Raw genomic sequence first — 26,047 nt, forward strand, 5'->3', positions numbered from 1 at the left:
CTTCCCAATCTGTGGCCTGCAGGGAGCCTACTCCTGCATCTTCCAACCAGTCCCAGCCACCCTCATTCTGTCCCGATTGCTGAACCCCCTCGTGCTCTGGGTGTGTGTCCAGACACACAGGCAAGTCAGAGTCGTGTCCTGCACATGCGTCCCTTCCTCTCAGCTCTCCCACTGGCTGCCAGGGGCTGGAGGCGACCGGATTTGGGATGGGGATTTCCACCACTTTCATGCCTTGGCATTTCCTTGTTTCTGTTGGCTGTCAGGGTTTTTTGGGGTATGCAGTGGCTGCGCTGTGATGGTTTGTGCTGGCACAATGCCCTGGAGTGGGGTGCTCCCTGTCCTGCTGTGCCTGGACACTCACTGCCATCAGTGCCACTTCTCAGCCCTGACCCCAGGGGATAATGTGCTGGGGACACCCAGATGAGCCCGGCCACCAGGCTGAGTGTCCTTGTGGCTGGGGGACTGGGTGGGTACCCCCATGGTGGTGAGTCACAGGACCCCAACAGACAGAGCAGTTGGGGGTGCTGGCATGGGGCACAGGGGATGAGGGGGTTCCCCAGCACCCCACAGAATCACCCAGGCACAATGCCATAGCAGAGGGGCTGTGGTGGAGCTTGGGGACAGGGTATAACCAGCCACAGTGAGGGCAGGAGGCAGCAGAGCTGCAACCCCAACAGGGCCCCCCACTGCTTACTTTTGGGCTGCTGGGAGCTGGGCACAGAGCCAGGGGGTTGGGAGGGCAGGAGGGGTGGCAGCACTGGGGTCAGCCAAGGCCACGAGGCCAAGGAGTCAGAGTGGAGAAAGGAAGCCAGCAGGGAAAAAACAAAACTCCCCAAGACAAAAACCCAAACTCACCAGTCAGCCCCGTGCTCAGAGGGCCACGAGCCACCAGCACAGCCCGGGGCACTGCGGGGAGGCAGGCGGGCAGGAAGGATGCAGCCATCCGGCCAGGGCTGGGATGCTGCCAGGACAACGATCCAGGGCTGGGGCCGGCGAGTGGTTGCCTCATGCTGGTGGAGACAAGGGGAGAGGAGGGTCGTGTGGTTTGGGACACCATGGCCTAAAGCTGGGGAGTGGGGAGACCCATCTCTCTTGTGCCTCCAGCCCTCTTTGAGTGTGCTGTGAGTATGCCTCAGTTTCCCCAGGGCAAAGGAGTGGGACTCGGACCCTGCCCTTCTTGCCAGTACTGCCCTTAGTGCTTGGTGTTGGGGTTTAGATGCTTTTCCTCTGGTTTGAAAGCCCAAGGCCATCCCATATACTGCAAGAGGGGAAGATGCTGGGCTGAATGGGGTGCAGGGGGCTGCACATATCATGGTCACCCTCCCTCTGTCCCACTGTGGTTGCCATCATCCCAGTGTCCATCACCGAGGGTCTCTTGGTCGTTGTCCTGCGGTGTCACTGCAGGGAGAGGGGTGCGGGAGAGCCAGGGGATCCTGTGCCATGTCCCGGTCCCCATCGCTGTCCCCATCCCCGGGTGAGCACCCGTCCCCGCGGTCCCCAGGAGATGGCAGTGCTCTGTCATAGGAGATGGCTGCTGCTCATCCCGGGTCACCGACATCTCCGGGGACATCCTGGCTGTTGGGGACAGGCGTCGCTGACTTCCCTGGCACGTTCCGTTCTGTCCCCATGCCCGTGAACCGTGAGTCAAGATGAAAACCACCCCCGGGGACCTGCGCCCACCCCCGGCGTGAGGGTCCCAGCCCCACTGATAACTGTGTGCCGGCTCTCACCTCGGCCAGCAGAGAGGTGTGGGGAGGAATGGGGCAGGAGTGCGGAAGGGGGTTCCGGGGTTCCCCCAGCCACCTCATGGCTCCCACTTCGGCGGTGCTCAGCTGTGACCCCCTTGCCCGTGACTCACTCACCCAGGCCCCCTTGTCCCAAGGGATCTCCTGACCCCAAGCCCACCTGCCAGGTAGGGGTGTCCGGGCAGCCCCATCTGTGGCCGGGCCAAGGGTACAGGCAAGGCAGGCAGTAGTGCTCGGGGGCTTCCCCCTGCCCACCAGAGTGGGCGTCCAGAGCCATGGGGCACCCACCAGCCTGAGACTAGCCCTGCTAGGGTGCTGGCTGGGAGCAGTGGGAGCTGAATGTCGGGGGCAGCCCTCTTCCCCATCGCCTGGGCCAGCGCCTGTCCCCATGGCCTGGGGCAGGCCCTCATCCCCATCACTGGGGGCAGCTCGGGAATAAGTTGGGTGGGTGGACCCCACCAGAACCCCTGTGTCCCGTCCCTCCCCTCAGTAGTGCCAGCCCTGGGAGTCCCTGGGGGCACCTACCCCGGGTACCAGTGCCCTCCCCCCGCCTGGGGCGCTTCCAGTGCGCCCCTTCGGAGGTGCAGCTCCGCACGGCGCTGTGGGGAAACTGAGGCACGGCGCCTCCGGGGGACGGGGGATCCATCCTCTCCGCCCCCCCCGGCCCCGTCGGCCCGGCCCCAGCGCCGCCAGCGGCATTTCCTCCGCCGCGGACCCTCCTCCGAAGGGAGTCGGTTTCCTGCCGCTGCCGCCGCCCGCACTCGGCGCTGGCTCCCGGGGAGCGGCCGCAGGCGGACATGGGCCCCCGCTCCGTCCCGCTCCTGCCGCTGCTCCTGGCGCTGCTCGGCCGCCCGGGTGAGTGGGGACGGGGGGCACCAGGGAACCGGACCCCAGGGATGAGACCCGCGGGATGGGACCTCGGGACGGGACCTCGGGACGGGACAGCCGCCGCGGCGGCACCCACCGGTTACTCCGGGTCGGTGGCCAAAGGGGTCCCGGCTGTCCCCGCACAGGCAGTGTCACCCCCGGGAACCCCCCGGGAGAGGAAATTTTGGGGAGCAGCTCCGATGTGGAAGGGACAAACCCACCCCGATTCCCGGAACGCACACAGCACAGCCCTGCCGCTCCCTGGGACCCCCGAAATCCCGGCTGCGTCACCGGGGCGTGGGAGGTGTTGAAGACGCCGTGGCTGAGTCCCGAGCAAGACGGTGGCACACGGGGGGTCTGAGGTGGCTTTGGTGGCTTCCCGGCACTGTGGAGTATGGAGGGGTTGACCAGGAGGTGGGGACGAGAAATGGGAAAAAACTCTTAAAACCTTACATTGGACGTGGGGATGGAGCAGGGGATGAGAAATGGGGAAAAAAACCCTTAAAGCCTCATACGGGAGTTGGGGGCTTATCCGCCTTCAGAGCAGTCAGAGCCACCCTGAGATCCCTGCAAAGCCACAGGGGGAATTTCGAGGAGGGACGCCAGTGCTGATGGAGCTGGGGGAGAGGGACCTGGGGCACTCAGGGACATGGCCCACCAACAGAGGGGAAGGGAACTGGAAAGGCAGCAGCTGCCTGGAGAGGTTGGGGCCAGCGGCACTGAGTGTCCTGGCTGGGTTGGTCCCTCCTGGTCACCTTGGGGACCAGTGCTCATGGGTGCTGCTGGGGTGGCCCCACTGCCAGGCTTGATGCCCACTCTCTCATATCACAACCCTGTCTGATGGCTGTGCCAGACAGTCCCTGTCCAGTGAGGCTGTGCCATATGGGCCATGTCCCCTGTAGTTGTGCCATACAGTTCCCATCCTTGTAGATGTACAGTAAGTCCTGTGTCCTGTGTAACTGTGAGGCTCGGTCCCCATCCTATAGCTGTGCCACTGTCCCTGCCCTATGGCAGTCCATGGTGTCCCTACCCTATGTAGATGTGCAGTAAGGTCTGTGTCCTCTGTAGATTTCTTGTACAGTCCCCATCCTATAACTGTGCCATATGCTCCACATCCTGTGTCGTTGTGCCACAGAGGTCTTGTCCTTCCTGTCTGTGATGTATAGTCCCTATACCACACAGCTGTGCCATCTGGTCCCCATCCTACACGCCTGTGCAATGTCACCTGTGTCCTGAGTAGCAGTGCCATGTGTCCATGACCTTTGTATTTGTTCCCAACAGTCTCCATCCTATATGGCTGTGCCAGACATACCCTAACAGGGCTGTGCAATATGGGCTGAGTCCTACATAGCTGTGCCATGTGGTCCCCACCCTGAGTGTCTGTCCCTATGGTTCCTGTCCTATTTATCTGTGCTATATGATCCCCATGTTTTGTAGCTGTGGCACACAGTCCCTGTGCTATGTGATGAAGCTATACGGTCCCTATTGTATAGGGTCTGTATGGTCCCTGTCCTGTGTCACTCTGCCATATAAATGGACCATCTCCTATGGCCATACCACCCCTAACCTATGCAGCTGTGCTATATGAGGCCCATCCTATATGCCTGTGCCATATTGCCACTGTCCTAGGTAGTTGTGCCATATGGTGCCCATCCTGAGTATCTGTGCTATATGGTCCATGTCCTGCATAGCTGTGCCATATGGTCCCCACCCTGCCTACCTGTGCTACTCACATCTTGTCCAGGTGCCGCTTCTTCCTCACAGGAACCTCTGGGGCTGGGAGTGCCCACAGCGGGTGCAGTGCCATGGAACCGGGATGCCCACAGTGGGCACAGTGCTATGGGACTGGGATGTCCATGGTGGGTGCAGTGATGTGGGACTGGGGTGCTCTTGGTGGGTGCACTGTCAGGGTGTCTTACAGACACAACCAGCTTCCAGAGGTGAGGGACTTTGTGCCCCCTCGACAGGGGCCAGCACTGCTCCCCATGGGGTGAGCATGTTCTGGGTCATCCCCTCCCATGTCTGAGGAGAGACTTCTTGGCACCTGTCTGACTTAGAGAGTGGCAGGAATGATGTGGCTTGTGTCAGGCCTAAAGCCTGGACCCATCCACCCCATCATCTGAGCCCCAGTGCCACCTCAGCATGGTCCAACAGCCAGCGGTGGCTCAGAGGATGAGAATTCCTTCTCAGGTTTTCAGTGCAGGGCCATCCCCATTCCTGACCGGGATCAGCACATTACACAAGTGCTGAGGCAACACAGCCGGATGCAAGGGTGCCAAAGTGTCACTGCCCATCCCATGGGCATCCTGCGCCGCCAGAGCCACCCTTGACCTGTGCCCCCCACCCCGGTGTTGCTCTCTGCCCAGGCCTTTCATCTGCTCCCAAAACCCCAGGAATTGCCCCCCCAGCCCCTGACCCACGGGGGAGCCACAGCGGGATCATCCCCATTCCCTGATCTCAGCTGCACCAAAGCAAGGGAGAGTGCAGGTTGGAAAAACATAAAATGGATTTTCTTTCTTTCTTCCTTTTAATTTTTTTTCCCTTTCCTGGACTACAAAAATAACAGTGCCCTTATCTGATCGCCCCAGCGGCCCAGCTGAGCCCCCTTATCTGATCCTGACATAATGCTGGAGCCCGCTGCTTTCCCCAGGGACAGACAGTGCCCAACTGGCACCGCTGCCCCGCATCCCCTCCGCTGGCATCCTTGCCCTGCGCCAGGGGTGAGCCCAGCCACGGCCCCCAGCCCTGCCTGACCTCCCAGCAAGATGCTGCCCAAGGAGTGACGAGCTGCCTGTCCTCTGCCCAGCAGCACCGAGGCCACACAGCCATGCCCAGTGCCGTCAGGGCAGGAGTGGAAGGGAAGAGGTACACAGCCTGTGGCGCCCAGATAAGCGGCTGTTTATCTTCCTCCCGATGCTGCCGGCCACACGGCCGCCATTCTGGGGGGAGGAAGCGTTGGACAATAAGTGGGCCCACAGCAGCGTCACCAGGGGTCTGTGCCATGACCCCGCCACCACAGCCAGGCCACCCCAATGGTGAGATGCATGTCAGGGACACTATGATGGGCATGACTTGGAATGAGTGGCCCTTTGACAGGTGCTGCATCCCAAAAACTCAGTGACCTGGAGCATCACACCCTCTAGCCGCAGTCCAGTGCGGGTGGCTGGGTGGACCCGGAGTGCAGTCCAGACATCTCCTTGTGCATTGGCTGGAGCCGCCAGGGATGGGAAAAACTGGAGTGGGAAGGGATAGAGCTCAGTGGCCACCTCCAAAGGAAACACAGCATCCCAGGCACTGTGGCCCCATAGAAAGCCCCCAGCTGTGACCACGGGGGTCCATCTTGCCCAGCCCCCTGGAAGAGAGCACCCATGGGTGCAGACGGTTCCTCGGGGCCAAGTTGAGGACAGCCCGGCCACAGACAGGGCTGCCTGAGACAGAGGAAACTGTCGAGGCACGTGGGGATTTACAGGATCAGGCCTTCAAATGGCTGTTTGCGCTCAGGATTTCCCTTGGCAGCCGCCGGCCGGCCCCGCTCGCCGCGCGCCGCCGGGGGCTTTGGGATGGGGCAAAGCTCACGCCTCAGCGCCCGCGGAGGATGAGCTTTACAGCCATTTCCATACCTGCGCTTCCCATTTTCCTGCGGCGGAGGAATGCGGGGGGGGGGGGGGGGCTTCCGCAACTGCCCCAGCCTTCTGGGCGGCTGGGTGCGAGTTTTGGCACGCGGCAGTGCCGAGCGGGGACAGTGGATTTTTCCAGCCCGGATCCAAGGGTCATTAACGTGATTGCGGAGGGGGCTGGCTGTGGCAGACGGGCCCCGAGCAAACACGTAGCAGATGGTCCCGGGGGTGCTGTGCTGGCGGTGGGGCCGTGCTGACGCCGGGCTGGGGGCTGAGGCTGCAGGGGCAGTGCCGGCGCTGGCGCAGACATTCAACCCCCTCCCGCATCGTGTCAGCCCGTGTTGTGTCACCCCACATCCGTGCGGCGGGGACTGACAGTCTCTTGTTTTCCTCTCAGGCCCCGGGAGAGCCGAGGGCTGTGACCTGCAGCCGGTGACAGCGGAGCCACCCATCATCCTCTCCTATGCCACCAGCACGGTGCCGTGGGGCTGCGTCAGCAACAGCTCCCTGAACACTAGCCATGAAGTCCATGTCCTCAGCGTCAGGTGGTCCAAGGTGGGCGAGAGGGGTCCCAGTGCATCCCCCCAGAACATCTCCTTACACTGTCACTTCACACTGTCACCACAGCACTGTCACCCTGTCACTGTCCTCAGCAGGCAGGGTGTCCCAGCTGTGAACACTTTCCTCTAACTAAGGAGCAGTGAAAGGACCTGGATTAACCTCCTCCATGGCACCTTCTCCAAGCTTCTCCTCCAAGCACAGCCATGGGCATGCCTGCCCCTGATGGGGTTTTAAAGACTTTAGACACAAATTCTTTAATAGCCCATGCTGCCAAGCAGATATTCCTGTGCTGGACACCCCAGGACACTCCATTTCCCTGGGGAACGTGGGCTGGTTCTGGCTCAGGACCTGAGCAGAGCCACGGGTACCCAGCGGTGACCACACTGGGGCAGGAGGGAGGGATGGAACGTGGAATGGAGGAAGGGATGAAAGGTAGAATGGAGGGAAGGATGGAGGAAGAAATGGAAGGAGGGATGAAGGGAGGGATGGAGGAAGGAGTGGCAAGCAGAAACCTGTCTGCCAATGCTGGCATGGCTGTACCAAGGGGTTATAACCACACTGTGGGTGCTTTGGGGCAAGGATGGTGCAGGGCAGTGGCAGGGCTGGCGCTGGTACTGGCTGGCACTGTTGGGTGGGTTTGCACCAGCGCATGGGTTTGCATGGCAGCTCTGTAGGACAGCCTGGCTTCTCTCAAGCGGGCTGGGGCCCAGCACCTGATTTTGGCCCAGCCCTGGGCCACCCGGCGCCACGCTCCCCCCTCTCTGCCACCTCCCAGCTCTCCCAGTTCTGCTTTTGGAGCAGAGGGGGAGCCAGGCCAGGAGGCACTGGGGAGGGTCGGTTTTACAAGGACTCCTCTGGCCTAGCCTGGTGTGACCTGGCCTTGGCATCCTGGATAAGTGCCAGGGCTGGGGGTGCCCCGGGGTTGTCACCAGCGGCAACAGGAGACACACACTGATGTCACGGCTGCGGCACCGAGCCCTGTGGCGCGCAGGGGAAGCTGGGCAGGGACGCGGCTCCACTTATAGAAGAATTACTGGAAGCTGCTTTCTATAAGCAGATCCCCACGACGAAAAAAAAAAAAGGAGAAGAAAAAGAAAAAAATAACCGAAAAGGCGGCGGTGGGGAGCGCCGAGGCTCCCGCCACTCGCGCAGCCAAACAATGGAGTGCCACAAAACACGCGGCAGGAAAAACAGCCGCCACCAGCTCCTCCCCAGTGCTCGGGGCCACCCAGGGTCCCTGGCCACCCACGCTTGCCACGGGGCCATGGCCAGGCTGGGATGCCCACAGCCTCATCCCACCAGCCCTGTGCCTGGCACTGGCAACAGCATCCACCCACCCAGTCCCCGGCTGGTTTTCTCTGCCCACTGCCTGGCTCAGAACTTTGAGAGCTGTTATTCAGGCAGCAGTTGCCAAACTTAGCACCTGGAGTTTTGACTTCCCCATCCGGATTTCTGGCTGGAGGCAACCAGGGAGTGCTAGCCACAAGCAATGTTGTGTGCCACCACTGTGCCCAGGCATCTCTGCACACCAGTATGGATGCACCTGAGCCTGGAGCAGCTGCACCATGCTGGGATAGGGCTGGGAAACCTGCCAGGGGACTGTCCCAGTGGCCAGGGTGGGGATTCTCCAGTCTTCAGTGGGAGACATCCCAGTACCTACAGTGAGGATGCTCTAGTGCCCAGGGTGGAGATGCCCTAGCCCAGTGTAGAGATGCTCCAGTCCTCAGTGTGGGGATACCCCAGTCCACAGCGGGGTGACCCCCTCATACCCACTGCAGAGATTACTTCGTCTCTAACTCAAGGATGCCCTGGTCCCTAAGAAGGGGGTGCCTAGACCCCACTATGGGGGGTGTCCTGGACACCGGTGTGGGGATACCATCATCTTCCAGGTGGGGATACCACTGGTCCCTTGCTTAGGGGAGCCAGGGAGTGTTTGCCCCCGCCAGTGTGGGTACACACCCATGTGGCATCCCTGCCCCCTAAACCCACCCATGGCTGCCTCTTGCCTGGCTCATCCTCAGGGCCAGCCTGAGGTCTCTCCCTGCTCCCTCTGGCTCCAGGGGGCAGCCAGCAAGGTGACAGCAGTTGGTGGCCAGGAAGGTGACACTCTCCTCTTCCACCCCAGGCCTCTCCTGTCCCACTGATGGTAACAGCCACTCCACGAGATGATACCTGCAACCGGTCAGCAGTGCTTGTTCTCCTCTGCGCCCGCTGCTCTGCCAACATCACCTCCCCGTGCTCAAACCTGACCATCCACACCGTGAGTGCCACAGCCCATCGGGAGCAATCCCAGGGGGCAGCAGGGCTGGGGCCATCCATGGGGATGTTTAAGGGTGTCACTGGTCCCCCTGATTACCAGACACGATGCTTGTGGTGCCTCAGGGAGGAGGGGATGCTCCTGACCATTGCTGGCGGCGCCGAGCACTGGGCTGGCCAGGCAGGGAATGACGCACAGGGCTGGAAAAAGCTCCCATTTCCTCCGGCCGGCGGGAGGAAGGTCAGAGATGGGGTTTGGCTCCAGCGAGCTGAGCCGGGGTCAGGCGCTTTGTTAGCAAAATAAACCTCCTGCTTTGTTTGTGGCTAATAATAAAGTGGGCTGAGCCCTCCACGTGCCGCTGGCTGCTCTCGCTGCTCCCAGCTCATGGCCCCGAAAATCCCCATTCATCCAGGGTGACCCCCAGCCCAGGCTCCAGGGATACTCACCTGTTATAGGGTTCACATTTGTACCCTGCACACTGTGGGGAAAGGTTTTCCTTGCTTTCCCATGCCAGCCTGTGTAAGGGAGGGATGCACCTTGCCCCTCACCCTGGCTTAGGCTGTCACTTGGCCCACAGGATGCCCACCTCAGCCCGGAGACCACCGGAGCACGAAACCCTGAGCCATCCATGGTCTCCAGCAAGGAGCAGCTGCTGGCCTGGGCTCTGGCTACCTACGGGGGCATCACATCGTACAGTGAGCTGCAGGACCCCCGCAGGGTCCAGCTCCACCTGGGAGAAGGTGCGTGAGGCTGGGGCTAGCACTGGGGGGCTGGAGTGGGCAGCAATGATCTTCCTGCTCCAGAAGGGTAACAACCTCCTGGGGCAAAGCACCTTCCCCCGGGGAGATGCCATGGGGACTGATGCCCCTGGCCCTGAGCATCTCCTCACCCCCTGAGCCCAGTTTGACTTAGATGACCCCACTGCCTACACAGATGCCCGCAGCCCTCCAGAATGCATTCCCCAGGAGCACTTCAATGCCGTTCTGCACCTTGAGACTGAGGTCTTCTTCCACGGGGTGAAGAGCTGCTCACGTAGTGATGCCCAGAGTTCCAGGGCTGCTCACATCGTCCATCTGCAGTCGGAGCCCAGGTACCACAGTGCCAGCAGTGGGACAGGTGGTGGGATATGCTTGGAGATACTTGGGAAAGTGTTAGGGTGTCTCAAAGGCAGAGCCCCACATCCCGAGTTGGATGTGGGACCTGTTGGTGTGGAATGCTGAGAAGGGAGGTCTTATGGTTTTGCAGCTCCCCCATCAAAGAGGTGAACCTGTCTCTGAGCTGTCCTGAGAAATCTGTCGGCAACCAGATGCTCATCCTGCAGAGCAAGGCCAACTTCACCTGGTCCCTCTCCTTGAAATGCCAGACCCAGTTACTGGTAGGCTGAGGGGAACGTGTCTTCCCCACCACCCCCACCAAGGGGTCTGCCAGGTGCCCAGGAGATGCTGGTGGCATGGGGAGGGTGGCAGGAGGGTACTTGGAGACATTAGACATGAGGAAGTGGCAGCCCCCTTGCTGCAAGCCCTCATAACTGGGATGAACCCTGCCTCATGCACCCCTGGCTATCCGGTCTCCCCTTAGCCCCTCTGTGCTTCCCCCCTTTCCTCCTCACTGCAGGTCTCTGGGAGTTACAGGATGGTGCCCTTATTCCCAGCACTGTTGCGTGGGGATCTCCTGCCTGACACAGAGCAGGACCTCATCGCTAAAGCCTTCGAGAAGAACTACAGTGTCATTGCCTCCTACTCTTCCATCCCTGCCAGCACCCACATCAGCCTGGAGATCCAGGGGCATGGTGAGGCCTCCGGCACCCCAGGGCTGGGCGGGATGGGGGCTCCCACCACTCCCACTCAGCCCCCCACTCATCTTCCTGTCCTGCAGAGATGGCCAAGACACCTGTGACAACCACCCCCCTTGTCATCACGCAGCCCCCAGACTTGCCCCACCAGGTGCTGCTCACACTCAAGCCCTGGAAGTGCACAGATGAAACCATGGAGATCGTCATCATCAGGTCCTACCTGGAGGTGAGGAGTGTGAAGAGAGGTCCCAATGTCCACCAACATCACTCAGAAGTTGCATTTTCCTCTGGGTGCTTGAGGTGGGTGGCATGGGGCTGTCTCCAGTCGGTGGATGACTACAGTGTGCTTTCCTCCCAGCCCATCAAGGATGTGGTGAACATCACCCTGAGGGACATCAGCTGCCAGGCAGAGAAAAATGCCACCCACTTCATGTTGAAAAGCCCCCTCAGCCACTGTGGCACCTCACTGGAGGGCAGGGGCTATGCCAACAATGAGGTGAGAGGGGGGCTGGCTGGGGGTGTTGCCCCCAACCCCACTGATGGACCATGAGAGCTTCAGTGATTGCCATTGGGGCTTCTCCACCAGGACCTCCTTGCTTTTGCATGGCTGGAAATATCATGCTGCATCCCAGGGCTGAGATGGAGGGGGAGTGTGTGGGTGGGACAATCCCATCCCATCCCATCCCATCCCATCCCATCCCATCCCATCCCATCCCATCCCATCCCATCCCATCCCATCCCGAAAACAGACCCCAGCAATGGGGACCACTTGACTGACCCAACCTTTCTGCCTTGTTGCAGCTCATCCTCAGCCTGGCCAAGGATGCAGTGCTCCGGAGTGTGCGGGTAAGGGCTGGGTTTCCCGCTGTGCCCAGGGGTGGAAGAAAGTGCCAGTGTCACTGTCGGCTGGGTGCTGGGTGTCCCCTCAGTTCTGCCCCCTCTTGCAGGTGGGCTTCCAGTGCAAGATCCCGCGGGAGCTCTTCCTGCGCCTTTTCCCCACCGCTGCCTTTGAGGCACCACAGACGGAGCTGGAGATCAACAAGGAGGCCTTTGTGCAGGTACTGCCACTGTCCCGGTGCCCAGGCTGGGCAGTCCAGCCATCTCTGGGCCAGTGACCATGACGGCGTGCCCCATTCCCACCCCACGCAGGCGTCCATGCGGTGGATGGATCACCCAGCCGACCTGCAGCTGAAGGAGTGCTGGCTGGTGGCCTCAGGGAAGGAGCCAGTGCTGCTGGTGCAGGGTGGGGAGGCCCGTGGCGCCGGGGTGGCCATGCTGGAGGGCCCTCCCAGCAGCCATGGGAGAAAGGTCTGGCGCTTCCGCTTCACCTACACCATTCCTGAGGATGGACACATTCCCTTCTCTGCCATGCTCAAGTGCAAGGCTGGCTTGCAGGTCAGTGTAACCCCCCCCCCCCACCCTGTGATGCCACCATGCTGGTCCCCATCGGCGGTAGTAGCCTGATGGGTTTGTCCCACACCATTGGGTGATGGATCCAGAAGCAGCATTCCCCGGTCCACAAAAAGCCTGGGGGCCCCCAGCTCTGTCACCCTATAGGGGTGCATATCTTCCCCCTCTCACCCCAACCTCCACCTCCACAGAATGACACTATCTTCGAGAAGGTCCTGGAGGTGACAGTGAAGGATGCCTGGCGGCCGCTCAGCTGTAAGTTCAGGGCAAGGGAGGTGGTCAGTGGGAATAGGAGTGGCAGTGCTGACAGTCTCATCCCCCCACAGACCGTGGGCTGGGGCTGGCCGCTGTCCTGGGCATCACCTTTGGTGCCTTCCTCATCGGGGCACTCCTCACTGCTGGGCTCTGGTACATCTACTCACACACCCGTGAGTATCCACCACCCCTGGGGACCCCCGTAGTGGGATGGGGGTGCCACATGCATGTACCTTACTGGGTTGCCCATTTATCCCTCCTGGCCAAAGTCCCCAGGTGAGCCAGAGACCAGGCTGTTCCACTGCCCTCATCTGTACAGTCCTGGCAATGCTATAGGGGAATAACCCTGCTCCAGGTGTCTACAGCTCCTCAGGGTCCCTCCTACTTGACTGGAGGCCCCTCTGCCATCTGCCCTCACTCCTGCTCCTGGTGCCCCATGCTCATCTCCATCCTAGGGGCTGTGGGGCCAGCTGGGGAGTGATCCATGAGGGTTTGTGTATGAGGGCTGGAAGGTCCCATGGGACTGAGCCAAGGCCACCACTGTTTGCCCTGAGTGTGGTTTCCCCTTGGTGTTTCCCCGTGGCGGGCGGTGAGCCAGGTCCCATCTCCAAACTGCAGCCGGTTTCCAGCACGGCGCCGGCCTCGGAGAGCAGCAGCACCAACCACAGCATCGGCAGCACCCAGAGCACCCCCTGCTCTACCAGCAGCATGGCCTGACGCCCCTGGGACCCCCTGAGCCCACGCAGCCCCCGGCCAACGGACTTAGGGACCCACCCCAGTGCCACTAAGCTGATTTTTTGCCCCAAACCTCAGGCCGAGCCCAGAGGGGGCCTCCATTACTCATTCAGTGAATGCTTTGGCCCCCTGAGGGCAGCCCATGCCGGGGGGGGGCACCCTGCAACCCCCCTGGGGTCCCCCGCTGCAGTGGGGAGGCAGAAAGAGCAGCTATTGCCAAAGCCTCCCACAAGGCTCCCCATCAAATGGGGGGGGGAAGAAGTGGGTGCCCCCTGGACATGCCCCAGCACTTGGGGTGACCCCCGTGCCCTTCCTGCATCCCCCCTAGAAGGCAGCAGGCACCCTTGGGAGCAGCAAGAGGTTTATTTGTGGAGGATGGTGCGAGGCTGCTGCCCTCCCACAGAACAACGGGCAGAACCCACCACGCCCCCAGCTCCCTGTCCAAGTTACAAACTCTTATCAATAATAAAAATCTTCCCTATGTTAAATTAATCGCGCCCTGATGCCAAGCCTTGCCACAGCTTGAGGCTCCCACCTACCAGCCCCCCAGGCACTGGGACCTCATCACAGCTTGAGGCAGCCCCCCAAACCCTGGGAGTCCCCCCAGTCAGTCTCACTAGGGCGGGGATGGAAGCCAGGAGCATCCCCCCATGGACAGTGTCCTGGGAAGGGCACAGGCAAAAGGCACTGGGGTGAAAACAGCCAAGCCAGGATGGGGTGGGGAGGTCCCACGTGCCCTCCAGATGCCTCTGAGCATCAATGGGGGCAAAATTGTTGCTTCAAGTAAACAGAGGTGCAAAGCCCTGTCCCCCATTACTGGGACAGTGCAGGGTCGAGCAGCCGGAGGGCCCCCCCCACCAAGTGCAGGCTGCCGGTTACCAGGACATGGACAACGGCTGCCTCCCGCAGCAGCACAGCCCCACTGCTGGCTGCGGGGTGGGGGTGAGCCCCCGAGGCTGTGGGGGCTGCCAGATGGGGGTCCCGGCCCTGTGCTACCCACTGCAGCGCCTGGGCCAGGCACGGGAACACGAGGGCTGGGGAATTGAGCGGGCGTGGGGCTGGGGGCACCAGGAGCAGGGAGCCTCGGGGCTGCAGCAGCCCCCCCACCCACAGGGGAGATGGGAGCCAGGGGTCCTGGCCCACTTTTTCCTCCAGGAGCGTTGTCCACGTCCGCTGGTTCTCCAGGCAGCGGGTCAGGGCGTTCTCCAGCGTCACATTGAAGTTTTGCTGGTCTGGAAGTGATGAGGACAGCAGTCAGGGATTGCAGGGGGAGCTGGGGAGGGATCAGGATGGGGGGTTGTGGGAGACCCTGTCTCCCCAGCACTCACCTGCGTTGTTGGCCACCGACACCTCCATGAAGTTGGGGCAGAAGACAGCGTAGTCGAAGTGACAGGGCTGCAGAGACAGGAGGAATCAGCACTGTGGAAACCCTCAGGACCCACCCATGGGATTTCCACTGGGACCAGTCCCACACCAGTGGGGTTACAGGGGATGGGGCAGGGGGTGATCCAAGTCCCTTCCCCACACCCAGGGCTATGAGACCCCTGCAGGGGGGAGCTGAGGTGGGATACACCCCGGGACAGCAGGGTGGGCAGACAGACAGACAGACATACAGGGTGCCAGCTCCACCTCGCGGCTCCCTGAACCCACAGCAAAATGGGTCCCAAGACAGGCAAAGAATCCAGGCATCCAGGCACAGTGACCCCCCCGTGCCCCCCAAACCTCACCACCAGCAGCTTGAGCAGTGCCGCCGTGTCCCGGTCGCCTGTGGCATTGAAGAGCAGCACACGCACCTCAGAACCACTGCAGGGAGAAAGGGCAGGTGGCCCATGCCCCCAGGGGACCTCCAGCACCACCACCACACCCCCACAACGTGCGTCGTCCCCTTGCATCCTTTCCTTACTCATGGGGCTTGTCCTGGTTGAGGGCGGCCTGGCGGAACCAGCGGACACAGGCCTGGATGCTGCTGGTGGTGTGAGCTCCGTCCAAGTACCACGTCACGGGGCCATGGGAGAGCACCTGAGTCCGGCCCAGCCACTCTGTGTCCCGCAGGCCTGGGGGAACACAGGGCATGGCTGGGACCCTCATACCTTCCCCAACACCGGCATCCCCATGGGGATCCAGTGTGGGGCAGACTGTGCCCTCCAGCACACACGGCAGTGGCTGGGGTCCAGCATGGACCCGCTAAGCCCTGTGACACGGCGATGGGGGGTCCCAGCATGACCATACTGCACCTTGAATCATGGCATCAGTCAGTTGGAAGGCAGGCGCCACTGGCACTGGCCTCCCCACGAGCTTGGTGCTCGGCGACACCTCCTTCAGCTCCCCGAGAGCTAGGGAGGACAGGTATCCCATTGAGACCTCAGGGGCCCTGGTGGGGTCAGGCCCCCTGTCCCCGTCCCCCCACCTTACCCTGGCAGCCGCGGCGCTGCAGCCACATCCGCGCCAGCTGCAAGGCCAGGGCAGCGTTGGAGCGCTGGTGGGCACCCGCCAGCCCCAGCTCCAGCGCCCGGCAGCCCTCCTCGAAGTCATCCAGCTCTGGGCAGAGGTAGAGGGGACACTGCGGGGAGAGGAGGCTGAGCCCCCCGCCATGGGGCACCCCTCATCCACGCCCCTGCCACCAACTCACCTTCCGCTCCTGGGCTCGCTCCCTCAGCACCTCCAGCGGCCGCTCCGGCTGCGCCACAGTGAATGCCGGCACACCTGGCTGGGAAGGATCGGGGTGCTTAGGGACATGGGGGAACACACCCCAAAAACACAAGAGAGAGAAGACCAGGTCTCCTTACCTTAAAAATGCCCCCCTTCTGCCAGGCAATCTTCTCCAAGGTGTCCCCTAGGATGCTGGTGTGGTCGATGCCCAGGGAGGAGACCCCACAGACCACCGGTGCCCTGGGGATGCAGCACGGCAGTTTCCCTGCTGTTCTGCCCTCCACTGTGGGGACATCAGGCCCTGGCAGCCCTAGGGATAGGCTCAGCCCTGCCAGCTCCTACCTGATGATGTTGGTGCAGTCATAGGTGCCGCCAATGCCAACTTCCACCACTGCCAGGTCCACCTGGGGACACGGGGACACTGGAGCCATCAGAGCCACCAGCAGCATATATCCCCATGGATTCAGGGATGTGGGTAGAGATGGGTCCCTGCCACCACCCCTTCCAAACACACACCTAAGCACACCCCCCTATGTGTGGGAGACTCATGCACCTGGCACTGCATCCCCTGTTTACAGCCACAATAGCCTGACCCACACAAATTCTGCCCCAAGTGAGGGCTGGATCCCACATCCCCCCTCCCTGAGGTCCCCACCAACCTGACATCTCTGTCACAAGCGGGAGGTCACCACCACTGACCTTCTCCTGCAGGAAGACGTGGAAAGCCATGATGGTGAGGAAGCGGAAATACGCCGGCATGCTGGCATGCACTGGGTCCTGCCAGGCAGAGCAGGGTGAGGGTGAGCACATGGCTCTGGAAGCAGGGGACCCAAGGGAGGGACTACCCCCACAAACCCTGCTGCCCCCACCTTGGTCTCCTCCAGGCGGTTATAGACCAGCCAGAAGTACTTGTTGAAGAGGTCCTTGCTGATGGGTTGCCCATTGATGCGGATCCGCTCGCGCACCTGCACGAGGTGGGGGGAGCTGGGGGTACACAGCAGGAGGAAGAGTTAGGCACAGCTCCACTGGCCCCTCAAAACCCTCCTGACCCCCATGCCCACCTGTAAAAGCCCGTCTTCAGCCCGTAGCTGCGGAGGATGCATTCAGTGAAGGCACACGCTGAGCCCTGAGGAGACAGAGGTGTTAAACCCCCTGCTCCAGAGCAGGGGCAAACAGAGCAATGGACACCAGCAGCCCCCCCTCAGCCCCCCAATCCCCCACAGCACCACCCACCCGCCTCACCTTGCCCTTCGTCCCCGTGACGTGGATGATGTTCAGTCGATCCAGGTCCTCGACCTGTAAGAGTTCAACCACCCTGTGAGACCCCCATGGCAGCCAGTGTCAAGCATGGTGGCACTGCTGACAGGACAGGGGGAACAGGGACGGGGATCAGCCCTTCACCTTCAGTCCGCTCCTCTCCAAAAAGCCCTGCATGGCTTCCAGCTGGGCCTGGGGGTCACCACGCTCCCGCTTCACCTGCTCCAGGTAGCTGGCATTGGTCTGCAGGGTGTTGAGCATCCGGATTGCATCCTGGAAAGACGCCCAGAGTAATCAGGATGGTGCCCATCACCGCAGCCTTGGGGCCGTGCAAACCCCCACAGCACCAGGGGCCAGTCTGCCCAGACCCCGCTGCACCCTAACCCACCCCTTCAGGCTCAGTCCCCTCGGCGGTGTCATTGGTCACCCACGCCGGCACCATCTCCGCCATGGTGCCGCGGAAACGTGCCGGCAGCACCAGACCTTGTCACGGGGACAGGCTACTTATGGGCGGGCAGAGGTTACCCGCCCCTCCCCAGGTGCCCCTTGGCCCCGCGGTGGGGCACAGCACAGCCCAGCGCCGGCACCCACGGTTGCCCAGTGGGACAAGGTCGCCGCCGGCGGGAACGGGCAGCGCTCCAGTGCGCACCCATCCTGCCGGTGTTTAATGAGCGGCGCTAACGAAGCAGCAACGCTGCACCTGCACGGGGCACCTGGGACAAGAGGTCACCGAGCCCCCCAAACCCACGCCAAGGGGACGTGAGCCTGGCGCTGCAACGCCGTGTGCTGCAGGGGGGACCTGGCATGGCACCAACCCACGTCCCCAGTGTGGGGACACTCCACCCAGGCAGCCGGACCCTGGCCCACCGGACAGTGGCACTGGCACCGATGGCGCTTCCAGCTCTGCGGAGCGGGACCGCTCCCGCCCACGCCGGGAACCGCCATCTCCCCCCACGACAGCAGGCGCAGCCGCGTGCGGCCGGGACACGCCGTGGCTACCGGAGCGGCTGCCGCTGCCGGCCGGGCTCACCCGCTTGCTGCCACGGGGCACGGCGCTTTGCGGGGTGACCCGAGCAGGAAGCGAAGACACGTGGCGCGCGGTAGCCGGCACGGCCCGGGGCTGCGGGAGGCGGCGGCAGAGGGGGTCGGGAGGGGAGGTGTCTCTGCCGCCCCGCGCGGCACCGGAGCCCCATCGCGGCCCCGTGCCCCGGCCGGTGCGCGGCCCCGCGCAGTACCTGGTAGTCCATGGCGGGGGCGCGCGCGGGGCGCGTGCCGAAGCGGCGCCCCCCGGCCCGCAGCGCCCCGCGCAGCGCGCGCAGCCCCCGCGCCACCATCCCCGCCGCGCGCGCGCCGCCCCGCGCCAACCGCGCGCGCCGCCGGCAGAAGGGGCGGGGCCTCCCCCCCCGGGACGCCACCGCCGCCATCTTTGCAACGGGCGCGCCGGGAGCGAGGGAGGCGGGAGCGGCGGGCGCCCCGCGACCATCCCGACACCGCGGCAGGGGCGGCACGGGGGGCCCGACAGGGACAGGGAGAGGACGAGGACGTAGCATCAGGCACAACCCGTCAGCACAGGGACACAGCCCGACAGCCCCCACCGCCCAAGCCGGGGCACAGGGACCCCCCGCACCTCCGCAGCCCCCGCCCGGCAGCACCGCGCCCTCTCGGTGCCAGCGGAGCCCCCAGGCTGCCCGTAGCAGCCTCCTCTGCTCGTGGCAACGGTACGGATGTGTTCATCCGCCGCAGCGCTGATTGCGCTGACCCGCTCTCCCCCACCACCGGCTGCCCAGGAGCAGGACAGGGGGCTTAGGGTGCCCGAGCCCGAAGTGCCCTCGGGAAGGCCAGGTGCTGTCGTGCAGGCACTGCTGTGTCCATTTAGGCAACACAGCGACAGGAGGTTCACACCAGCTGTTTGGGATAGGACCATGTTTATCCACAACGGCACAAGTCACCTGGCTTATTGCTCATAATTGACTATTTTTCCAAAGAAACAAAGTCGTCCCCCCTGCAAACAGACAGTTTCAGAGCCCAAAACCAAGACAGAGAGACGTACCTTGTACATGTCTTTTATCATGCCCATTTTTTATCCTGAGAACAGCCCCACTCACCACTGCTTCCTCACGTGACCTTACACTACCCACGACATGGCTTTTGTCAGTTGTTAACAGACAAGTTGCCAAGTGCCAAATGCTATCACCAGCTGCCCATGTTGACTCTTGGGATCTGGCATCTATGGGGTTCAGGGAGAAGATGGCTGGCTACAGCTGACAGCCATGGGAAACTGTGCAAAGAGCAGCTGTGGAGGATCACTTGCTCTCTATGAATTGATCCTGACAAGTTCTGGCATAAGGTGTGCACAGGTCATCCCAGTGTGTCAGGCTAGTCACTGCACCCAAAGAAGGCAGTGGTCTTGTAGTCTCTCATGCAAAGAGCTCCAGGAGAGAGCAGGGGACACATGAGTGTCCCCCTGCTCCCAGCACAGTGTGCCCAGCCCTGCCACACTATCCTGAAATCCCTGCAGACAGCAGGGCAGGTCTCACCTCAGGCACAGGCCAGTGCTTGCCCACAGCAGGTTGGGTGTATCCAGTATGACTCCCAATCGTGGTTTGCAATGAAGAAAGCATGGATGCCACGTGCTGTCACAGAGACCAGCGATTCCCACCGTAATTCCTGGCTACATGGAGCATCCAGCTCTGCCAGCCACCTCTCTGATTTCCTCAATAAGCCCTTTTTTAGGCTAGATCCCAGTCTCCAGGGAGAGCTAATCATGCTATCTAGGGTGACTCTGCCTTCCCCAAGGCACATCTGATGACTCAAAAGCACCTGCCTTGTCCTACATCAACGCTTCAGTGCTCAGAGGATACTCCATGCAGGAGCTACGACAGACCAAGAGAGCTGAGACATCTCCACGCAGGGCAGCTACTCCCAGTCCTGCCAGTCCCTGCACAATTTGCCAAGAGCCCCAGCAGGGACGGAGACACTTTTTCCATCACCAGGTCCATAACAATTGATCTGCAAGTTTAATGTAACCAATACAGACTTTTGGGAAGCAAAATCAGGTTCTGAGACAAAACTGCAAGGAAACAATGTCGAGCTCACAGGTGTCACCTCCCCAAGTCACGCAGTTCTGAGGTGGCCGAGAGGAGATGGCCAAGATCTGTTAACGCCATCAGTCACTTCACCTTGAAAAAAGTCCTTTCCCAGACAAAAAGACCTCGCCAGGACATCTCCGATCAATGCAGGGAAGCCCAGCCAGGACCCTACCGGATGTCAAAACACTCTGTCAAATTCAGTCTGGTTGGTGGCAGCTGGGTTCCTGCCTTGGTTCGCCGGCTGCTGGGGCATGTGCCCACCCCTCCTGCGTGGTGGGGCCAGGTACTCAAACATGGACTGGTTGTGGGTGGACAGCATGTTTTTGAGGTCTGAGGGCATGGGGTCCGACCAGAAGAAGTCGTGGTTCAGGGCGTCGTCACTGTCAATGCGCTGGGCGGGGTCCAGCACCAGCAGCTTGTCGATGAGGTCGAGCGCGTAGGGGTCTTTGACATAGGCCTTGAGGCGATCCTTCACCTTCCGCTTCTGCCCCTTGGGGAGATCCAGCTTCTCGTACAGCTCGTATTTATCCACGTTCGGCCAAACCTGGGAAGGGGCAGGAAAAGGCGTTGGCAAGAAATAGTTACGGAAAGGACAAGCCATTTTTGATTCAAACACCCTCAGGCAAACCAGGGTGAGGTCTGCCGAAGTAACAATTCTATTTTATAACCTCCAAGCTGGCAGACCTTGTTCTCACAGCAACAAATAGGCACTAAAGGCTGCACTTATGCCTGGAGACATGTGGACAAGTCAGGGCAGAGTCTTCCTGGTGCTGAAATGATGCTCCAAGATTTCTGGTTCCCCCACAAAAGGAGTACTGGCCAGCACAGTTCAGGCCAGCTACCACATCCAGAAAGATAAACTGACAGAACTGATTGCTAAATAATCACCTGGATGTGGGACTGTTTATCTTTAGAAAGCAAAGTCTGCTGCAATCACCAGCACTTATCTAGATCTGGGAGAGACCACAGCAGGTATCTACATGCCAAAGAAAGTGCATCCAGTGTCTTTACAGAATGAATGTGACAGCAGGATGAGGACTCTGCAGCTGCCAGCACAACATCCCGCAGATCCCAGTCGAGGCTGAGATCCCTCAGCTTGCTCCCCACAAGAGGGCAGGACGAGCTGCTGATAAAGGAGAAGCTGAGAAGGGGCCGGGTGCTCACACCAGAGCTGAGCTGATGCCGCAAATCACAAGACAGAATTCAAGAGGCTTTTCAAGGTGACCAGTGCAAAACACCTGAGAATAAAAACCCCCACTCTTCTTTAAGCAGATATTTAGGGTGTTTGTGTGAGTGACGACCCCAAAACACAGGCTAGAAGATTCTCAAGCCTCCTTGCCAGCAGCAGGCACACTCCACTGCTGGGAACATACAGCAGCCAGCACATAGGGCAGGGAAGAGGCCCGAGTGCCTGGTCCCAGACTCTGCCCACACTCCTGCTCTCCGCACCTCATCCCTGCTCTCACCCTCACCTCCGGCGTGATGGATCCACAGAGCTGGCTGATGAGGGTGAGCTGGTGCTGCTCCGTGTTCCCCTGCATGATGGGGCTGCGGGTCCACATCTCTGCCATGATGCAGCCTGCGCCCCAGAGGTCAATGGGGGGGCCGTAGTCCCGCTCCCCTAAACGGAGATGCTGAGTTAGTCTCCCAGAGGGCTGAGAAGGGCCAAGAAGCCGGCAGAGCCCACCTAGGGCTCCTCCTACCTAGGAGCAGCTCTGGGGGCCGATACCACAGGGTCACCACGCGGTTGGTGTAGCGGTTTGGCTGGCTGTTCTTAGCCAGGCTGAAAGCTCGAGCCAGCCCAAAGTCCGCCAGCTTCAGGACTCCATCCCGCGTGATAAGGACGTTCGCTGCTTTCATGTCTCGGTGCAAGATCTGCACAAGGACAGACACTGGAGAGTTAAGTGAATAAAGTGCCCTCCTTGTGTGCCTGGGGCCAGCACAATGCTCAGGCTGCAGAGGTGGAAAACAAGGATTTCCCTCCAGCCTGTACTAAGACATCTGCTCCTTGGAAAGCCACCCTCTGAGCACAACAGGAGTCTGTCCCATTACCTTGTTCCTGTGGATGTAGTAAAGTCCATTCAGGAGCATCTGCATAACTTTCTTGATCTCTGACAGTGTGAACTTGACGTGGGCATTGCTGAGAAGGCCAGCCAGGTCGTGCTCACAGAAGTCAAACACAAGGTAGATGCTGCCCTTGCACCGGTTGTACGGAGAGGCTGCAGGAGAGGCCCAGAGGGGCTGTCAGCGAAGGACCTTTCACCAGGTCATAGCTCCTCTTACCTCCCACCACCCTGCTGCTCATACAACACCCCCTACACAGAATCTCAGGGCACGGGAACACAGAGAACCAGACAGTCTGCAGGCCTCAAGGTCCTTCCTAAAGAAGAACTAAGCAAAACTAGCAACACAAGAACAGGAGATGAGGACTGGTGCAGTGGATGTCATCAGACAGGCAAGGAAAGAGCGTGGCAACCTTTGAAAGGTTCACTTTGTGCTGCCCTGGGCACAAAACGGCTGTGGGGTTTCCTCCTTGCAATCCGTGGTTGTCAGCCAAGCACCAGCAATAGAGGAGGCACCCACAGACAGCCCTGGGAAAAATGCAGAAACACAGAAAATCTGCCTAATCTCACATTAAAAAGTGAGATTTCCTGCAACCTCAAATAGCATCTGCAAAAATGGACTGATCTCGATCAAAGTGACATGAAGCTCCAACTGCATTTTGAAGTCAATGACAGCAGACCTCAAGTGAAGCAATCGATTTCAATCTTGTTCCTAGAGCACACATGCAAAATGTTATTAAAAAGGAAGGCTGATTTTCATCAGCTGTATTCAGCAAAACCTGCTGATCAGCATCTCCAACTGGAAAAGCTTAGCCCCCACAGAAGCACACTGCTCTCCTCTCCAGCCAGGAGGGTGCCTGCTACACTGGGTTTGCAGCTCCTCACACGGACACAGCCCAAACACACCTTTCCAAGGCAAAAAGAGAAAAGCCTCACATTTGGGAATGGTAAATGAAACATTTCTACTTTACTGTAAACTGAGGTCAAGGTAGATTTGGATGAAAACTGGAATACAAACAAAACATAAGCAAAAAGGGAACATGACATGTCTACAAAAATATTTACTTTTGGTATGGCAGACACCCAATCATCACAGCTCTTTTAATCACACTGTGAATTAAAACTTAACTTGTCATTGGTGTTTTTACTCATACCTATTCAGACAGTAATCTACACAATTAATCTACAATTGAGTACTGAAGTAACTTGAATTTCCCAGTCCTAGGCCTCAGATTTCTGCCCGTTCAGTGACTGGACTTTTTAAAAAACACCGGATACTGGCCAGTTTTGTTTTTATTTCACTGACATGACTGGCTAGGGAAGGGCAGCCTGTAACATCAGCTGTCACTTTCCAAAGTATTTTTCTAGTGCAAATCCATGTAAGAGAATGATATATAAACTCTAGCAAATGTTATATAGCAGTTTTACTGGAAGCAGAGCCAGGCCAGGTGTGCTGAGCCTGCAAAGCAGTGGGGGCACATGGCATCAGGTGGGAGTGAGGAGGTGGAAGAGCAGCTCAGAACTGCCCATGTGGAATCCCAGTCCTCCCAGCACGAGCAGTTACGTCACGCACAGAAAGAGATGCTGAGTGAGCCTCAGCTGGAGCTGTGTCATCAGCTCAGAGCTGCCACAAACCATCACAAGCCAACCAGGAGAGGCAGCTCCAGGCTCAGGAGCTTCTGCTCCAAAGTCTCTCCAGTGCTGGTTCATTTAAAGCCTCTCAGAAGGGAGTATCCCAGCACAGGCAGCATTCACTGTCATGGCACAGGCATATCCTGGCAGGACTACAACAGTTTTTTCCAGCCGAGCTTCAGCAACATCCTGACTCATTTAGAAACTCTTTTCCTTCATAAGTGACCTGTCACCCGATGTCACAGGCAGGAACAGAGGCCTGTGCTCAGCTAGACCATCCCACTCCCAGCACAAGATACCTGCCTGCTCAGCAGGGCTCAAAAAAGCCATCATTAACACAAGGGAGACCCCGCAAAGTACCTTTGGTCCTGCAGATTTCTATGAGGTTCACAACGTTCTCATGCTTGAGCAGCTGGAGGATTTTAATCTCTCGCAAGGCTGTGATGGGAAACTGGAAAAGAGAAACCGAGAATGGAGATTGGAGGTGCAGGAGACCAGGCCATCTCTGCCTAGAGAACAGGAGAGGTGTGACCATGCATCTTGGCAGGTCCCGCCCTCCTCTCCTCACCTTCCCCATTCACACCAGGACATGATACAGCCCAGCTTGAACAGCCTCTCTGGCTGCTACCTTTGCTGTTTAAGGTGTTAACTCTCTCCCCAACCCCTGAGCATGTGCTTCACACATCACCCAGTTTTTTCACAAACACAGCCAGTGTGGAGCCCTGTGCTGAGGTTTCCCAGAGGAGAAGAAACACATGGGAAGTGTCACTTCCCAGAAGACATCCCATGCAGCCCAGTCCCTTCACTGCTGCCCTGTGCCTTTGCAGCCCAGCTGACAACAGGTCCAATCCAGCCATGCCCCACACTTACCCCTTCCTTCTCATTTTCCATCAACACCTTCTTCAGTGCTACTTTCTTTCCTGTCTGGCGATGTTTGGCTTTGAAAACTTCTCTGTAAAAAAAAAAACAGAAAGAAATCTGTGAGCAGCTCATGATGCCTTTTCCTGGTCTTAAAATCAAGAGTCAAACACAGTTAGAAGGGAAAAAGGGATTTTACCTTGGTATTTATTTTAAGGATCCTTAGGTGCACTACATCCAGGTCGAATGCACCGAAATGCACTCCGCAATGCACACCCCCAAAAGATCTAGTATAACATTATAGGTCTTACTAATTAGCCTATCTATCAAACATTCCCCAATTAGAGGCTTGAATGAGCCCCCCTCCCCAAGGAGCTTTCCCCTGGATGGTTTTATCTTAGTTTACAGAATGTGTTCTGGAGAGGACCTTGGGGGCACACTATCTTCTACCTATGAAGCTTCTAAAATGTTGAGTCTCTTAGCTGAACAAACAAGTCCAAGAATGTAGGCAAAAAGCACTAGGAATACAGAAGTTGTAAAAAGGTATAACAGGGGTGTAAAAGAAAAGGCAAAAAATCTTCATGGCATCAGCACAAGGAGAAAGGAGCCAGGTGCTCCTGACGAGGAACAAGCCCAAACAAGACACACTAAAGCACCATACAGAGAACTCTGTGCTGAGCCAATATAGCCACATTCCCCCCGAGCCAAAGGCCCTCAGGATTCACTGAACCAACAGAGAGCCCAGAGCTCCTGCAGCCTTGCAAGGATTTTCAGTAACGTAGCACATTTTGAACAAAAACCTGCCCATCTGGAGCCAGGTTGCACATGTGGAGCCAAGGTGAACATTTGGAGCCAAGTTACAGGTCCCCACCATAACTGTTTTCAAAGTTAACTCTGCCACAGCTGAGAGCGGAGTCTCAGGTTGGGGAAAAGAGGGCCCAAGAGCCACACTGGTTCTCTGAAGCCAAGAGGGGTGACCGGCGAAAGGACACCGGAGCAAGGAGCACCCGGGGCTGGCGCGGATGGGCCGCGGGGCTGGGCCCCGGCTGCAGGCCTGAGGCCGGGGAAGGCCGGGGCCGGGCCGGGGAGGGCCAGGGCCGGCGCGGCACTCACCCGAAGGTGCCCTGCCCGATCTTGGCGAGCTTCTCGTACTTGGAGACCTCGTCGCAGAAGGGACACTCGACCATGTCGTACTGCTTGGCCATGGCGGCCGCGCCGTTGCTACAGCACCGCGTCCCACCCGTTCCGCCACGTGACCCG

The 26,047-nt window shown here is 59.6% G+C and overlaps 3 protein-coding genes across 6 annotated transcripts; 1 reads left to right on the forward strand and 2 right to left on the reverse strand.

Moving 5' to 3' along the window:
- The first annotated feature begins 2,084 nt into the window (after window positions 1–2,084).
- On the forward strand, window positions 2,085–13,727 carry ENG (endoglin). Its single transcript, XM_069032180.1, is given in 16 exon segments — window positions 2,085–2,406; window positions 2,409–2,600; window positions 6,627–6,784; window positions 8,916–9,050; window positions 9,625–9,787; window positions 9,981–10,137; window positions 10,293–10,422; window positions 10,662–10,836; window positions 10,923–11,065; window positions 11,198–11,335; window positions 11,641–11,685; window positions 11,787–11,897; window positions 11,989–12,234; window positions 12,441–12,504; window positions 12,576–12,677; window positions 13,103–13,727. Coding segments are annotated over 16 exon segments (2,400 nt in total). The 3' UTR covers window positions 13,222–13,727.
- Window positions 13,584–18,479, reverse strand: FPGS (folylpolyglutamate synthase). 3 transcript variants are annotated; one of them, XM_069032181.1, is made up of 15 exons: window positions 18,381–18,479; window positions 17,290–17,418; window positions 17,131–17,184; window positions 16,950–17,014; window positions 16,758–16,872; window positions 16,588–16,665; window positions 16,231–16,292; window positions 16,026–16,128; window positions 15,869–15,946; window positions 15,652–15,799; window positions 15,474–15,572; window positions 15,143–15,293; window positions 14,967–15,042; window positions 14,568–14,634; window positions 13,584–14,471 (listed from the first exon to the last, which is right to left on the reverse strand). In XM_069032181.1, the coding sequence occupies exons 1-15, from the start codon at window positions 18,477–18,479 to the stop codon at window positions 14,053–14,055; spliced, it is 1,743 nt and encodes a 580-aa protein (XP_068888282.1). In that variant the 3' UTR covers window positions 13,584–14,052. The 3 variants fall into 3 exon arrangements, with proteins under 3 accessions (XP_068888282.1, XP_068888284.1, XP_068888283.1); XM_069032183.1 differs by lacking the exon at window positions 18,381–18,479 and adding an exon at window positions 18,176–18,246; XM_069032182.1 differs by lacking the exon at window positions 18,381–18,479 and adding an exon at window positions 17,534–17,633.
- A 1,660-nt stretch (window positions 18,480–20,139) lies between these two features.
- CDK9 (cyclin dependent kinase 9) lies at window positions 20,140–26,041 on the reverse strand. Of its 2 annotated transcripts, none has more exons than XM_069032184.1 (7): window positions 25,901–26,041; window positions 24,800–24,881; window positions 24,290–24,380; window positions 22,287–22,453; window positions 21,938–22,109; window positions 21,707–21,855; window positions 20,140–20,778 (listed from the first exon to the last, which is right to left on the reverse strand). In XM_069032184.1, the coding sequence occupies exons 1-7, from the start codon at window positions 25,990–25,992 to the stop codon at window positions 20,413–20,415; spliced, it is 1,119 nt and encodes a 372-aa protein (XP_068888285.1). In that variant the 5' UTR covers window positions 25,993–26,041; the 3' UTR covers window positions 20,140–20,412. The 2 variants fall into 2 exon arrangements, with proteins under 2 accessions (XP_068888285.1, XP_068888286.1); XM_069032185.1 differs by lacking the exon at window positions 25,901–26,041 and adding an exon at window positions 24,987–25,082.
- Between the last annotated feature and the right edge of the window lie 6 nt (window positions 26,042–26,047).

Source organism: Aphelocoma coerulescens, chromosome 17 (genome assembly GCF_041296385.1).
Source record: "Aphelocoma coerulescens isolate FSJ_1873_10779 chromosome 17, UR_Acoe_1.0, whole genome shotgun sequence".
Taxonomy (NCBI): Eukaryota; Metazoa; Chordata; class Aves; order Passeriformes; family Corvidae; genus Aphelocoma; species Aphelocoma coerulescens.

Excerpts from the sequence above, each read along its gene's own strand:
- FPGS (XM_069032181.1), bottom strand. The coding sequence starts at position 18,479 with ATGGTGGCGCGGGGGCTGCGCGCGCTGCGCGGGGCGCTGCGGGCCGGG. Across the intron at positions 16,129-16,230 it reads GACTGCACCAACATCATCAG|GGCACCGGTGGTCTGTGGGG; the intron begins GTAGGAGCTGGC and ends CTGCATCCCCAG. Across the intron at positions 15,800-15,868 it reads AGCGAGCCCAGGAGCGGAAG|TGTCCCCTCTACCTCTGCCC; the intron begins GTGAGTTGGTGG and ends CTCTCCCCGCAG.
- CDK9 (XM_069032184.1), bottom strand. The coding sequence starts at position 25,992 with ATGGCCAAGCAGTACGACATGGTCGAGTGTCCCTTCTGCGACGAGGTC. Across the intron at positions 24,882-25,900 it reads ATCGGGCAGGGCACCTTCGG|AGAAGTTTTCAAAGCCAAAC; the intron begins GTGAGTGCCGCG and ends TTTTTTTTACAG. Across the intron at positions 20,779-21,706 it reads GTGGATCCATCACGCCGGAG|GTTTGGCCGAACGTGGATAA; the intron begins GTGAGGGTGAGA and ends GCCCCTTCCCAG.